The following is a 16,859-nucleotide window of genomic DNA, read 5'->3' as shown; positions in this document are numbered from 1 at the left end:
TTTAGTAAGAATGTAAAAAGAAATCTCATCCATTGATATTATAAAATCAATAAATATTAAGACGAACTGATACTTTGATATATGTTTAAAAGTAAATGATCTAATATCACTTAAAAAACAGACCATTCTTACCTTAATTATGAGGGAATCGAATGAAATAGATAAAAAATACTTGGAAATGTTTTGTAAAAGATAATTCCTAAAGGACCAAATCTGCCACATTGAATAATTCCTTTCAAATCAAAGAGTTGGCAAATTTAAAATGCATAAATGTAACGTACTGTCACCTAATCCAAGTCACGTGCCAATCACATTCGCCGATCTTAACACGAGTGACGGCAATACAACCACTCAAAAGATGACACGTGGCAAAGAATTTAAGCCGACTAAATATTCGTGTATTCGAGACTGCGGGTGAGCGAAAATAAGGGCCAAAAATTGAAAAAATTTGAAAGTATAGGGGGGCAAAATGCAAGTTCATGTGCAAAGGGGCGTGGTGCTATTTGAATCACCACTTTCTGGTGGATCAAATCCTCTTGCTTCAAAAACCCAAACCCTCGCTCTTCGTGGCGGCTGAAACTCCTTTCATTCTCTCTCTCTCTTAGGGTTTCTCTTTATCCCCTTCCAAAAACCCAAATTTTTAAAGGGGTTTCGTACCTTGTTTTTGAAGATCTATCTATCTATCAGCTCCAGCTATGGCCGCCGTTGCTCCTCCTGCAGATCGTATCCTATGTTTACTAAGCTTTTGTTTACTGATCTGTTATTGCTGTATTTTGATTCGAACTCGGTTGTTAGTGAGAAGCTTGAATCTGGTTTCTTGGATCTGGGTGCTGCTTGATTTGTGCGCGTGTCGGTTGTGCCTTTCATTAAATTGAAGTTGTTATTTGCGATAGTTATGCTGAGATTCTAGCTTGATCTTCTACAACGTGTATAAAAAAATCTTTTTTTCGTTTGACTGTGTTTTCCAGTGTTCTGACTGATGATTTGAATTATTTTCTTGCTGAAACTTCGAGCATAAGATCTCCATTAGCTCTTAGTTGTTACTACAATTATTATAACTTGATAATTATTAGAGCTTTAAGGAAATTAGTGAATTCGTTATCATGATTTGAAAATCCCCCGCTTTTAGCCTCCGTGTTCGAATTCGTTTTTTGGTTCTCGCTCTATGCTCCACTAGATCTTGATTTGTGTAATTCTCTTTACTGTACTTCTTTCCTTAAACTTCGTAATTGCTTTCTGTGTGCTGGTAGCTTTACTGTTCTCTATTATATGTTGTACAAAATTTTTTATCTGGAAAAGAACTGTATCTCCTTAACCTATTCTGCTACAGAAGCTGCCGATTTGTTGAAGAATCTGTCATTGGATTCTCAATCAAAGACATTGGAAATCCCTGAGCCTACTAAGAAGGTTAGTAAAAATATTCTACACTATGGTTACTTTTCATGATTAACATTCGCAAATATTCTAATTACATGAATTTTACCATGTAGCCTTCTGTCGATACAACCGACACTGGGAATGGTCAAAACCAACCTTTAGATAGGTCAATCACCCCATTGATCCCAGATTTCATGGATCCAACAGTGGCTTATTTTCCAAACGGTTATGCTTCAACTGCTTATTACTATGGAGGTAATTTTATCCCAATATGTGAATACTCAATATATATATATATATATATATATATATATATATATATATTTCTTTTCTTTTCTTTTCTTTATATTTTTTTAATCTCATTATCTCTCTTAGGCTACGATGGAACTACAAATGATTGGGATGACTACTCAAGATACTTAAACCCTGATGGAGTCGATATGTCCCATGTAAGATTTTCCCTTCATCTCTTACACTCTAATACAAATTTGTAACTTAGTGTAATCATATCAAGATAATAACCATGGTTTATGATTTTCTTTCAGGGTGTATATGGTGACAATGGTTCTTACATGTATAATGGTTACGGGTATGCACCATATGGTCCATATTCTCCTGCTGGTTCACCTGTCCCAACCGTTGGTCATGATGGTCAACTCTATGGAGCTCAACATTACCAATACCCAAGTCCCTATTTCCAGCCAATTACCCCTACTAGTGGCCCCACAATCCCTCCAAAAGGTGAGATTACCACAACTGCATCCAGTGATCAACCACCTTTACCTGTGGACACTGCTAATGGAAATTCTAATACCATTGTAAATGGTGTTAAGGGAACCACTGGTCAAACCCAAGTTAGACCAACACAAACACAAACACAATATCAAAACTCAAACTTCAATGGAAACGGGTCATATGGAAGGGGTGCACAAAACGGTTATCAAGATCCAAGATACGGTTTTGATGGGGTCCACTCTCCAATCCCCTGGTTAGATACCCCGTTGTATTCCGATGCACAAGCAAGAAACAATTCCAACATTGCCCCTGTTTCCAACAATGGGGTTGCTTCAAGAAATCAAAACCTTCGTCCTCATTCTCACCTTATGGTATTTGCAAGTTTGCATCTTTTTGTTTATTTATTTCATGGGTTTCTATCTTTTTGGTAATGGGTATCTTAAATTCTAATCATTTTTTTTTTAAAAATAAATATAGGGTTTGCAAAGTCCAAGACCGATGTCAGGTGTAAATACCACTGGGTATATGAATAGAATGTATCCAAACAAGTTATACAATCAATATGGTAACACATATCGATCATATGGATATGGTTCAAGTGGGTATGATTCACAAAGTAATGGGCGTGGTTGGTTAACTGGTGATAACAAATACAAGCCAAGAGGTAGGGGCAATGGCTTTTTTGGGTATAACAATGAAAATGGTGATGGATTGAATGAGCTTAACAGAGGTCCTAGGGCTAGAAGTGTCAAAAACCAAAAGATCTTGACACCTGTCACTTTAGCTGTGAAGGGACAAAACATCCCTTTTACAACACCAAGTGAAGAAAAGGAGGTAGAAGTTAAAGAAAAAGTTAGTGTGAGTGTGAATGTGAGTGTGACTCCAGATAGAGAGCAATACAACCACACCGAGTTTCCAGAAACCTATGAAGATGCCAAGTTTTTTATTATTAAATCTTATAGTGAAGATGATGTTCATAAGAGTATCAAGTATAACGTATGGGCAAGTACACAAAATGGAAACAAGAAACTTGAAGCTGCATATCAGGAGGCTCAACAGAAGCCTGGAAGATGCCCTGTTTTTCTTTTCTTCTCGGTATGGTTAAAATTACGGTTTTACCCTTCTGTTTTTTTTAATGTCTAGTGTTTGATTTTTGTGATTGGTTTTGTAGGTGAATACAAGTGGACAATTTGTGGGTGTTGCGGAAATGGTGGGCCCGGTTGACTTTAACAAAAGCTTGGAGTATTGGCAACAAGACAAATGGATTGGTTGTTTTCCTGTGAAGTGGCATATTGTTAAGGATTTACCTAACAGCTTGTTGAAGCATATTACACTTGAAAACAATGAGAATAAACCTGTTACAAACAGCAGAGACACCCAAGAGGTATTTTTTTTAGTTTGTTGATGACATTTGTTTCTTTTTGTGTTTTATGTTATTAAAGTTTTAATCTTTTTTTCAGGTGAAGTTAGAACAGGGGTTACAAATGATTAAAATCTTCAAAGATCATTCCAGCAAGCAATGCATATTGGATGATTTTGAGTTTTATGAAGATCGACAAAGGAGAATTCAAGAGAAGAAAGCAAAACAACAACAGTTTCAGAAACAGGTATATTTCATCATCAAATGATCAAAATCATCAATATATCATCATAATCATAATCACATGTGATGAATGTTTATATTTTTTGTGTGTAGGTGTGGGAAGGGAAGTCTGTTAGTGATGAAAAGAAGAAAGAAGGGATTAAAGTTGAGATTACAACACCAAAATCAGGTGATGTTAATATCCCTGAAGAAAACGTGAAGGAAACAAATGGTTGCTAATTTCAGCAATGTAAACGGGTAGCACTCCAAAGAAAAAAAAGAATCGGTTTTGAAAATATTGAAATTGCTTTCTTTGGGGCAGGCTGCCCGAATGGGATCCGTCCTTTGGGCAGATAGACAGAAAAAGTAGGCGGTGGTGGTGGTGGTGGTGGTGGTCTGGGTTGTAAAATAGGAGGATCTCCAGATTTGGAAGCCCATGTCATGTTTAGCTTGTGGTGGGTTTGGGTTTGGGTTTGTGTTTTGTCTCTTCTATTATAATTTTCTAACAGTTTTTTTCTCACACCTTTTCAGTGTTTGGGTTTTAGGCTTCTTTCAAGTTTGTGTTTTATTTTAGCCTTTTTCTTTGAATCACTTCTTGTGGCCTTTAATATTATTATGTTTTATGTTAGTTTTTCCTTTTAATGAAAAATAGAGAGTTGCATATCATCCTTTCTGCCTTGTAAATCTAGAAGATGAAGAATACATTTGAGTTAAATATGCAGGGTGGGGTTGAGTGTGTTGTTACTCGTTTATTATGCTTCTTTTTTTTTTTTTTTTTTTATGTTTTTCCATGTTTATTTTTGATGATGTTGATATTAGAATTGTTCGCTTTTGTGTTGGAAAACCACGTAGGGACACGTAAAGTTTGCTCAACTAATGCTGTCTTTTAGCTTTGCTTAAAATGGTGTCTTTTGTGATAGTCTAACTTTATGCAAGCATTTCTTGCCGTATTTGACTACTACTTATTCAAATTCTCATCTTTTGAGCATAAATATACTGATGTGTTGGTTATTTGTGGTGTAAATGATTGTGTGAAGTGAAGATAAGATAGTGGAATTGAGTTACTCACATGAATATAATGAAAGGTGGCAGTATGCTATTACGTAACAGTCATGTGATAATTTATCAGAATGAGCACAATAATAGCGAATGTTTCTTTTCACAAGAATATATTGTGTTGAGATTTACGAACAAGTAAGATATTTAATAACTAGTTTATAACCTTTATAACCAGTGAAAACTATGGTTATAAAATTAATTAAAATTTTATAATAAAAACTTCAAATTATTAATCATCTATTTTAAATAAATTATTATTAATTAAGAGATATTTTTTTAGTTATATAAAATTATAATCGTTAATTTATATAAATATATGAGATTATATCACCTTATAATATATATATATATATATATATATATATATATATATATATATATATATATATATATATATATTTTTTTTTTTATAATGTCGTTAATTTGTTGTAATTAAAGTATGAAATTTGAAATGAAAATCAATTATCAAATATTTATTTAATATAATTATAATGGGAAATTTAAAATTTAAAATTTGAAAAGGAGAACTAATGGGTTCAGATATGGCATATAATATTAATAACGATTTCTAATATTCTGACATTTGTCAAAAGTAGAATAAGCTAGGAAAAACTACCATTTTGTCCTAAATTTTGGAATTTTGTTATTAAATCCTTTATAAATTGGTCTCATAATCGATTTATTCTTTATTTTTTTTTATTTAATTAAGTCCCTAAAACCGATAATCGTATTCAATTTAACCCTTTTACCCGTTGAACAGGTCATCCGACTTTTAAAAATTATACTTTTGGGCAAGATTATAAACTTTATTACAAATTTGGTCAAAAATTTACACTTCTGGCATAAATTTTAAATTTATGATAAATTTGGTCCAAAAATTACCCTTTTGTCCTAGATTTCGGAATGTTGTTATTAATTCATCATAACTTTAGATTTTTTATAACATTTTTTCTCATAAAAAAATAAAAATAAAAATCGAATATGTTTTTTCTTTAAAAAATTGTATTTCTATAAAAAAAAGAACATATTTTCACATAAAAATTCTATATTTTCTATATAAAAACTTTTTGTTGTTTTTTTTTTGTATAAGAAATACTTATTATAAAAATAGGTATTTATTAAGTACATGAATATATATACAAATCCCTTTTTATAAAAAATGTATACAAACACATATTTTACAAAAAATCTATACAAACACCTATTTTATTATAAATACATTTGTATAAAAACACATATTTTTTTAAAAAATGAAACATCTATTTCATAGCAAGTGTTTGTGTATATATATATATATATATATATATATATATATATATATATATATATATATATATATATATATATATATATATATATATATATATATATATATTTGATGTTTGGTCCCTAATATTTTCTTTGCATTCGGAACATCCTTATACTTTTATTTTTATACATTTTTTATTCACAGCGAACATGAATAAACTTTTGAAAAACATCATAAATGGTCCCTGTGGTTTCCCAAAATATGAAGTTTAGTACCCGTGGTTTAGAGAATGTCATAGATGGTCCCTGTGATTTCAAAACTTTTGACGATCGATCGTTATTGCTAACTCCGTTAAGTTTTGTCCATTAACTGAAGGGTATTTTCGTCATTTCACACCACAGGGACCATTTATGATCTCTTCAATTATTTAAAAAAAAAAAAAAAAAAACTAAATATAATTATTTAATATATGAACTCTCTCTCTCTCTCTCTCTCTATATATATATATATATATATATATATATATATATATATATATATATATAATCTAGATGTAAATCCTACACCTCTCTTTATCCCATTGCCAGCAAAAGAAAAACGACCAACATTGGTGCTCACGACCTTCCACCATGTATGCCCGACACAGATCCGTCGTCGGCGAACCAGATAACCCTCTTCTTATCTCTTCTCCATTATATTTCCTCTTTCTCTTTTTTCCTGTCGAGACTTAGTCGTTTTCCTCAACCCGGAAACCAACTACATTCTTCATTCGTCAGAGTAATGGAATCTAGGGTTTTTGATGCACGATCCATCGGTTTCCTTTGTTTCATCTCTTGTAAATTGATCTCTGGGTTATTACTATATCGATAGAGGCAGGTTTAGTCAACAAGAAAGCCCTATCTCTTTCTATCTCTATCACCCTCATTGAAGGAATAATGAACTAGATATCAGATGATTTTGTTCTTTCTGATAAACAGTGTGGTTTAAGGATTTTTATGATCTGGGATTTCTTCTCTGCTTAAAATTTCTATGTGTGTGTGTCTCGCATGTCACAAAAATAGGGAAATCGAACCCCTTTTTCTTACTGTACTCAAAATTTCACAAAGCCACCCTATTTTTTCTTTAACCGCCGATGAGAAATTAGGAACAAGGGCAAAAGGGGGCCGCACTCTTTTTCTTTTTCTCATACAAGTCTCGTATCTGATTTTTTTGTTAATCCAATTAAAATCCTATACATATTTGATATCAATGGGTCTGTAACCGGGGTCGACAGTCCAAATTGGGAAAGCACACATGAAGCTGCTTCACAGACATCTCCTGATGTTTCAGCTCAAATGGCTTTACACACCCCTTTCGTGTTTTTCACTATGTATGAGTGTGTGTTTTTCAATTTTTCAATGTGTGTATTGAACCCTAATCGTTAGTGTCTTTTTGTATGCCCGTGCTCCATGTATAAGGTTACAAAGCCACATTTTACTGTGCAGCTGATTCCATGGAAAAAGAAACTAGAAAACGAAATTATAATTTTCAGAGTTTGGAGAAACTATAGAGCATGGAGAAGAGATAAGAAGAGGGTTATCGGATATATTTTTAAATAATTATATTTAGTTTTTTCTTTTTAAAAAAAAATAATTGAAAACATCATAAATGGTCCCTATGGTGTGAAATGACGAAAATACCCTTTAGTTAACGGAAAAAACTCAAGGAGTTAGCAATAAAGACCGATCATCAAAAGTTTTGAAAACACAGGGACCATCTATAACATTTATAAACCATGAATATTAAACTTCAGATTTTGAAAAACTATAAGGACCATTTATGATGTTTTTTCAAAACTTTTTTTATCTATTTTTCATCTTTTATCTAACTAACAATAAATTGAAGTGTGGGCCAACCCCATTCATCTTCAACCTTACCCACAGAGTCAATGTTAGCCATCACCTACAACCATCGGATTATCCCTACAGAGAAATTTGAATAATTTGTTATTTATTCTATGTACATGAGTTCAAAACATGTCTTTTTCATTTTTACTATTTTTTTTTTTTAGTTTATGTGTTAAGTATCATAAAATAAAATAATAACTCTTAACACCCAGCTATCATCTACTTTCAATAAGTGAATCGAGTCATACTTCTTACACATCTTTCTGTTTGTTTTTTTTTTAATTATTTATTTATTTTTTTATGAAAAATTGATGATAGAAATCCCGTATGAAAATTTGATGGAACAATCCCAAAGACAATGCTAGTTCCGTCGGAACTATTGGGGGCGGAACCGCCTTGATCGAACTCCCAAGTCCCAATACCCTTGTTCCCTCTGTCGATCCCGTCGTTTCCAGAGTCCATCATTCCATTCTAACACCATCGCCATTTTTCGATTCTATTACTGTCGATTACCTACTTAAATTCCTTTGTGGGCTATTAGTGGTTCGCTAGATTTTTTAGATTGGAATCTATGGTTTATAAGGTAGATATTGGTTTTTGATTATTCATAATCTAGGGTTCGTTGGATTTTTCTTATTTTATTGTTCGAAATCTAGTATTCATGAGCCGTTAAAGGATTTTATGTAACAATATCTCCCTTATTCCCTAGTTCCTAGGTCGCCCTCGCCCTTCTGCCTCCTGCTGTTGTTTTTCATCATCCTCTGTTTACAGGTAAATCAATATGCTTTGTTTCCAATCTCTCTTGATAGCACTGAAAGAGACCGAAGCCTTGGCAAACTTAATCTATCTTTGATAGTATATCATAACTTTGTTTGACTTATGTTCCTTATAAAAGCATATCTAATTGATCAAATAACCATGAATTGTGAATTGTTAAGTTGTTGATTCTTTCCATTACTGAAAATGGATAATTGAAAGTCGAGCATGACATGACATGCGTGAATTAATTGGAAAGTTAGGATGTTTTGTTTTAGATGTTGATGACTCTTTTTCTTTGCTCCCATATCATCTCTTAACTTTTACATGTTGTCACATCTTTAATTCATTATTATAAATAAACGGGATCCTTTATGAAATTTGTGGCTAACATTCTAGCATTGTTGCATCCCATGGTAGTATTTTTAAAGTTCGTTTGGTTTTATTTTAATATGTATAAAGGATAAAGAAGGTGCAAGCTTATTGAATAAAACAATAATCAAAGAGTTTGTTGAAAAATCAAGAATGTGAGTTCTAATTAGAGTTGCACATTGGCCATCCTGGACCGGTCTCAGGTCGGTCTCGGAACGGTCCGGACTTTTTGGGGTCGGTTTTGGAACGGTCCGTTTTTTTTCTCAAACCAGTCTTGGTCTTTTTCGGTCTGGTCTCACGGTTTTTCGTGCTCCTTTTACGATTCGATATACTGGTTTTTTTTGTTCGGTTTCGATATTTTCGATTATTTTGTTTCCGTTTCAAGTTTTTTCTGTTCATAAATATGTGATTAACACCAAAATGATAGATTAATATTTATTAAAAATGATAAGTTAAGTTTAATAAAAGAAATAAAATAAAATAAGTTATATAATTTGTGATTAAAAATTGTGTAATTAACACAAAAATAATATATTTATACTGTTTTGGCTACCAGTCTTTTTTTAGACTGCTCTCGGACCAATCTTGTGTCAGTCCGGTCTTATCTAGGACCGATTTTTTTGGTTTGATCTCATTTTAGATCGTTTTGGTCTTAGTGTTTTTTGGGTTCGAAGACTAGTCTTTTTGTGCAGGTCTAGTTTTAATGACGCGTTAGACCCGACCCAAAAGATGAACGAGTTGGGCTTAAGCCTAAGGCAGCAAAGAAGAAGGGGGCACAACTTTAGTCTAACAAATAATAATATGTATATCATTTTGGCCCAAATTTTAGTCCAATATTGATTTGTGGACACCTCACGCCGACGCCTGACTCGAGAGGCGAGAGCGAAAACTGAATCACAAAATCCAATCGACGTATCCCCTTGACAGATGTACGCTGTAGAGATCGAGGAACGTGGACTTGATTACGTTGACAACCCTCTAATCTGATTTCTCTTTCTTATTATTGAGTTTTTGACCAAATGGGTGTGTTTGAAAAAAATATTTACCAAATAAGTGTAGTTTCAAATATATTTACCAAAACAATATAGTAGTCAAAATATTTACCAAAACAATATATTTTTTTTGATTTTTTTAATATATTTTCTGCTATTGTGTTAATTTTTAGTGTTTTTTAATATAAATTTTGACCTTTTTTTTAACTCTTTGATATTAACTTATATAAAAAAATTACAAATATATTATATCTCATTTAATCATCATAACAAATTTTGGAAATCTCAATAAATGTCCTTAATTGTAAATAAGATTAATTGATAAACAATAATATTAGACATCGTAGATTAAAACCAACATCAAGTATACGATATATTTTTTGGGTATAAATCCAATAACGACTTCTTACAAAAACGGAATGAAAAAATAAATATTTCTATTGACTGAACCGATTAACTTTAATGTCTCTGCATTCATCTTGGCTTAGAGGGACATTTTTTCCGATTATGACCACTTTGCCTACAAATCCCACAAAGGTACCCATTTTCCCTTCTTTGATGTCCATTCCATTTTGTAGTCTTGTTGAGCGAGGACGACCTTTTTTATTTCGTAAAAGCTCTAAATTTGGAAGCAATTGTCTAGATGAAGATTGTGGCCAATACGCTTCATGAGGAAGTGAGGAAAACTCGGATGCCCAAGTAGAACAATAGTCTGCAATGGAGTAACATTTATGAACATATTGCCAACTATTCAAGGATAGTTTGACACATACACTCAAAACATAAGAACAATGATATTTAAATATCTCCCACTTACCACATGTGCAAGTTTTTTTGCTTTTTTTTTTTTTTTTTTTTTTTTTTTTTTCCAAATTAACTACTTGCACATTTTGTCCTCTCTGAGTTATTTACTCAAATATAAATTTCTCTCGATTAAAAGATCTCAATGAGTGTGCACTTGCTTTTGACATCAAAACCACTTGTTTTACAACAACTTGAGGAGTATATGCATTTCCATTAGCTCTAGCACTAGATCCTAAAGGACACCTCACTTCAAAATAATGTACCAATCTATAGAAAGTAAGTTGGACACAAGCTGTGATTGGTAAAAAACGAACACCTTTAAGTACATTGTTAAAAATCTCTGACAAATTTGGTGTGAGAAGCACATATCTCCTCCCACCATAATGTGCAAGTGTCCATCTATCAAGTGGATGCCTCTCTAGCCACTAGCGAGCTTGTGGATTTAACTTCCCAATTTCTTCCATGATGGAGTTGAATTTTCGAACTTGATTCTGACTCCGGACAGGATAAGCTAAAGCTTTCAATTCTGACTTACGGAACTTGTCATTAAAGTTGTTGATAAAATGTCGTAAACAATACCTATAGATTAAATTTTTTTTTTACTTATAAACAATAACTATGAAAAAAGTTATACAAAAAATAGTAATAATACCTATGAAAACCACGTGGCTCTAACCATGGAGATCCATGCTCATTGACTACCTTTAGGATTCCCAAATGACGATCAGATATTAAACAAATGCCTTCACGCTCTTTCACAACATGACTCTTGATATAAGAAAGAAACCAATTCCAACTATCATATGATTCATTTTCTACAATAGCAAATGCAAGTGGCAAAATCTGATTATTACCATCAACTCCCATTGCAATCAACATCTTTCCCGTGTACTTACCATACAAGTGTGTGCCATCAATACTAATAACATGACGAAAATGTGCAAACTCCTTAATAGAAGCAGCAAAAGCCCAGAAAACACGTCTAAACTCCACCTGTTTCGCATCGGTTGATCTCGAAACACACCACTCGACTATAGTCCCTGGATTGAACTTCTGAAGTGCGCCAAAATTTTTTGGTAAAGCAGCATACGACTCTTACCAATTTCCAAACACTTGTTCAATTGCCTTCTGCTTTCCATCCCAAAGCTTTTTGTATGGAGTATAGCCTAATTTATCAACTATTTCGGCTCTCAGAGCAGGAACACCAATAGAAGGTTGCTCTTTTATAAGTTATTTGGTTTCCTGAGCGATCAAGCTTGCATCTAGGTTTGTATGGTCTAGAGAAATATTGTTGTTTAAAAAAGTATGTGGACCAATGTACTTTGTAATTTCAAAATTTCCACTTCGTTTTCGTTTACTTGCACGAAGTTGCCATTTACAACCAGATTGTAAATGCAACTTGTATCTTATGCTCCATAGAGTTGGGCGTGTCTCTTTAAACTGTCTATGTGTCTTAATGCATTGAAGCTTGATAGCTCTCATAAGTTCTTCTTTATCTGTCACACCCCCGAACCAGACGGCGGAAACGTCCGAGGGCTATTGTGACTCAATTGAATACCATCACAATGAATATACATGAAACATAACATCATACAATACCAAGCATTGGAATATTACAACTGGTAGCGTTTACATTCAGTACATTGATCCATAATATTACATGCCCAAAAGTAAATTGTTCGGTACTAATTAAAACAACAGCAAGACGTTACTGAGTACATTTTTCCTTTTCGATTTACCTGTTACCTGAGAATACAAGTACTTTGAAAAACGTCAACATATGAAATGTTGGTGAGTTCATAAATAATGTTTGAAATATAGTGGTTTGTATTGCTTTGAAAATCACCAGAAAATCCGATATTTTCTGAAAATAACTTAGTATAAAAAGTGTGAAGATCCGTAAGTATGCTTGTTTGTTTCTATAAATGTAAAAGTACAATTTGTAAAACTCGGTATGTAACTCATAGGTGTATTAATTGAAAACCCTAGGAAAACCCGATGTTTTCCTAATACTTTGCATCAAATAATTTATATTTTGTTATTTCGTTACGACAGGTGTATTCGTTGAGTCCCGGTGACGTTGGATTAATTATGGATTGTGAATTGTTATAAACACACATGAATGAAAATGACTAGTTTACAACCATACAAACGATCCCTTAGGCGTCGCTCGCATTATTCACTTAATCCAAACACCCGGACTTCTTGTAGCCCCACAACCGAGGAGGAAAAGAGGGTGCGAAGTCCCGATATTTTCCGTAAGTCGTTCAAGGCTATCGTGAATGCGAAGGACCCTTAGCCCGACTCGCATTTGGTGAATTCTCGATTTTACTAGCAGCACCAGAGGGCCCTTAGGGTCCATCAGCACAAAGCCTGTAAAAGTCCTTTTACACGAAATTAGGTCATATAAGACCCAACTCCATGTAAGCGAGTTTCCTTCGGGCCTAAAGATCATGTCATTGGGCTAGCTAGGCCCAACAAACACGATTTGAAACTTTCGGGCCCAAAGACGGTGTATCGACGTCTGGTGTATTCTCACGTGTGTATTGACTTCCTGAAATTTCCGCGTGTGTATTGAAGTTTCGTCGTGTTAGTAATTTCGGATTCATTATTGATTCGAGACCGAATCAATTCGTTTGATAACGATTTTTGGTGTTGAAGGTGTATTATAATTCGCCGATAGTCGAGGTGCTAGTATTTCATCATGTCGGATTTATTGTTTAAAACATTAGGATGTTTCATTATTGAAGCCCCTTTCTTTTGGATAATTTACACATTTAACCCTTTGTATAAAATAAATTTCTATTTTAGTCCTCAAACCATTTTTCTTGACACCTTAGTATCAAAACTTGTAGAAAAGTTATTTTTCAGCTCAAAGTTATTTGAAAAACAGTTTTAGTCCATCAAATGAAAATTTTCTCGGCTAAAACCCTTATTTTCGCAGTTTTTACACTTTTGGCCCAAAATAGAAATTTTTTGCATCTTTGGTCCCTTTTAAATACGAAAAGCATTTTTAACCCTTGAAATGGACTTGGAGCACTAGTAGTCCCCTGTTTTACAGAAAATCACAGTTTCAGCCCCTCTAATTTGAAAATCTCGCATATTGGGCTTTATTGGGCTGAAAAATTCATTTTTGGCCCATTATGCTTAAAAATTTCACATTTAATCCTTCAAAGAGAATATTTCCAGAAAAATTCTTTATTGAAACTGTTTTGACTCATTTCATCCATCAGAATTTGTATTTTGTCATTTTAGGCCCTTTAACTTCATATTTTTAACACTTTGAGTCCAAAAATGGGATTTTTAGCCCAATGAGTTCATATTAACCAACTTGGTTATTTTTCTAGAAATGATTTGTGTGTAATAATATGTTTAACACTTGTTTCATACATCTAACGCAAATCTCGATTTTAAGGACTTTTTGACTAGTTTCAACACCATAATCACATAAGAACATGTAAATAAACATAGAAATCATACAAAGCATACATATACTCATAGATCTACACATTTGCTTGTATTCCCCCCACAAAACTTATAAAAACCGAAAAATAGGGGGTATGAAGCTCACCTTTGGGTGTGGTTTCGGTTTTGGAGGAGAATGGAAGAAGTTTGATGTTGTTTTCGGCCCTAGCAACTTCTTGAGGAGATTTTCGGACTTAGATGGTTCTAGGGAGTTAGACCATAAATTTTTATGAGTTAAGATGAGATGTTTGATAAATCAAGGAACCTAGATCATAGATTTAAGTATAAACTTACCTTGGATGGTAGTCCTTGTGATAAATCTCCTTGGAATGACCTTAAATCTCGAAAATTTAGAAGATGGAGGGAGGAGATGTTCTTCAAAACTTAGAGAGGATGAAATGAATTTTTGGTGAGTGTATGTGTGTGTGTTCGGCCGAGAATGAGAGAGAGGGAGAAGAAGTAGATCTTGAGGTGACATGTGCATGGAAGTATGGGATAGGTTGCATGGAGAACCAACATGCAAAAATGAGGTGGCTATGAAAGTCAACTCTTCCTTCTTCATGGGCTTGGGCCGAAATTTGAAGAGAAGGAAAAGATTTTTGGGCTTTATTGCCCCTAAGCCCATACTAGAGTTAGGTTTGATGATTGTTGGCCCTATAAAATATAAGTGTGATTTTTATACTTTGTTGGGCTAGTTTAGGTTAATTATGGTTCATAATATTTAATTTATTTCATTCTAGGCCCAATATGGCCCAAAATGTTGAAATAAATGAATGTGGGTCCAATTAGAGCCCATTTAAAGGTTCTAATCCCATGATAGTCAAATTGGAAGCTTATTGGTCCAATGAGTCCAATAAGGAAGTCCTAGCCCAAAATAGACCTAACAAGAACTTCTAGGGTTTCCAATTGCTTGTTGACTATTTGTAGTACTTGTATGGTGTATTGGATTGAAGTTTTGTTGTCATAGAGTAAGCATCATACATGCTCTTAAGTTTTTGATTCTACATTTTACTTGAGTGTAGTGATTACAAGACACAAAATTTCTAGTTGTGACATTATCCTTGAAAGAATATTTTTCCAGCTCCCGTGTAAAATCATTCTTGCTTATTGATTGTGACACAATCAAATTACCATCACTAATCACATTTGTTTCCTCCATACTGGTAAAAGTTAATGGTACTTGATAGTTGTTGTCAAAAGATGTTTCACCCCTATCTACATGTGGTGGTGCATGTTCTTGAGTGATGTCAACTCCATCTTCTTCATCATATTCTTCTCAAATGTCATCTTCTTCATCAATTTCATTGTCACTAATTATTCCATTACTCACAACAGCAGCTTGAGAAATTGTGTGGAAATTTTCATTATGAATCATATCTGATATGGCATTAACATGGTTCATATTAGGTAATAGTAATTCATTGTTCCTTTGCTCTTCTAGCACAACCAGTTCATGATTTCTGCTACAAATGTTACAAAATAAGTTATTTTATTCTAAATAAGTAGAAACTTGTAAATCATGTAAACCATAAATGTTTATACCTAGATTCCATCTCTATGTGTCGAATTTGATCAATGTCTTCAACCTCTAAATAGAGATCAATGTTACTTACTTCTTGATGGACACAAAGCACATCAACCATGATGCCAACATCATCATTATCTTTGATGGGAAGAGGAATGTATTTTACAACATTTCCAATACCAACCGCTGGATATCTATAAATTAAGTTGATGCGGTGGTTTTGTTTATTAAAAGATGTATTTGATGGGTTTTAGGTCAAACAAATAAACTAGAAAACAATTCCTAAGTTCACATGCAACCTACTTTGGATCTATGTTTTAACTATTGAACATACAACTTTGAATTGCAAAACAAGAACCCTAGAGGAGAGAGGCTAATTTCGAAATTAACAAACTAGGGTTTAACATTAACATACCTTTCAATTGTTATAGCAAACAACTGATAATTCCCTTGATCTTTGATCTTGATCTTCTTGGAAGCTTAACACCACAAGTGGAATGCCTCTAATGGAATCACACCCAAACTAGCAAGAAGGAAAGTAGGAGAGAGAGGGGGGAGGGAGTATGCAAAATTTCGACCCTTAGGGTTTCTTCAAAAGAAAGAGTGAACAAAATATGAACCAGGAGGCTCCTTATATAGCTGAGGGATCTAGGGTTTAGGGGAAACCCTAGTTATCCTTTTCTTAGGGCCTAAGCAAACCCAAGGGCCTTATCCAAACCCCTATGGATGAAATTATTAGGGTTTCCCCTAAAGATTTCGTCCATCCTCATCCAAGAGGGTTCTAGAGCCTTCTACTCAACTATTAGATAATTGCAAACTAGTCCATGCACTTTATAATTAATTCTTTTAACCCCAAAATTAATTCTAATTAATTTCTGGCTAACAATTAATTAAACAAAATGATTTCTTGTTAATATATTAATCTTTTAACATATTAATAAATTCATTTATATTAATTTATTAATCTTATAATAAATTAATATCTCTCCTTTCATAATTTCCTTATCCGGTTGCTAGGTTTGAGGGCAACCCAAAAGGACTGTGCTACTATCAATTC

General features: G+C 33.4%; 1 protein-coding gene across 1 annotated transcript; it reads left to right on the top strand.

Annotated features, from left to right (window-relative positions):
- Positions 1-526: 526 nt before the first annotated feature.
- Positions 527-4,446, top strand: LOC145059282 (YTH domain-containing protein ECT4-like). Its single transcript, XM_079007136.1, has 9 exons — positions 527-723; positions 1,331-1,407; positions 1,491-1,632; positions 1,753-1,826; positions 1,923-2,483; positions 2,590-3,207; positions 3,284-3,496; positions 3,573-3,719; positions 3,809-4,446. Exons 1-9 carry the CDS (start codon positions 696-698, stop codon positions 3,932-3,934), a joined length of 1,986 nt encoding a protein of 661 aa, XP_078863262.1. The 5' UTR covers positions 527-695; the 3' UTR covers positions 3,935-4,446.
- The last annotated feature ends 12,413 nt before the right edge of the window (positions 4,447-16,859 follow it).

This window comes from Lactuca serriola, chromosome 6 (assembly GCF_051521515.1).
Source record: "Lactuca serriola cultivar US96UC23 chromosome 6, Lser_US96UC23_V15, whole genome shotgun sequence".
NCBI lineage: Eukaryota > Viridiplantae > Streptophyta > Magnoliopsida > Asterales > Asteraceae > Lactuca > Lactuca serriola.
Note: the sequence above shows the minus strand (reverse complement) of the source record. Positions and strands in the feature narration are given on the sequence as shown.

Excerpts from the sequence above, each read along its gene's own strand:
- LOC145059282 (XM_079007136.1), top strand. The coding sequence starts at position 696 with ATGGCCGCCGTTGCTCCTCCTGCAGATC. Across the intron at positions 3,497-3,572 it reads ACAGCAGAGACACCCAAGAG|GTGAAGTTAGAACAGGGGTT; the intron begins GTATTTTTTTTA and ends TCTTTTTTTCAG. Across the intron at positions 3,720-3,808 it reads AACAACAGTTTCAGAAACAG|GTGTGGGAAGGGAAGTCTGT; the intron begins GTATATTTCATC and ends TTTTGTGTGTAG.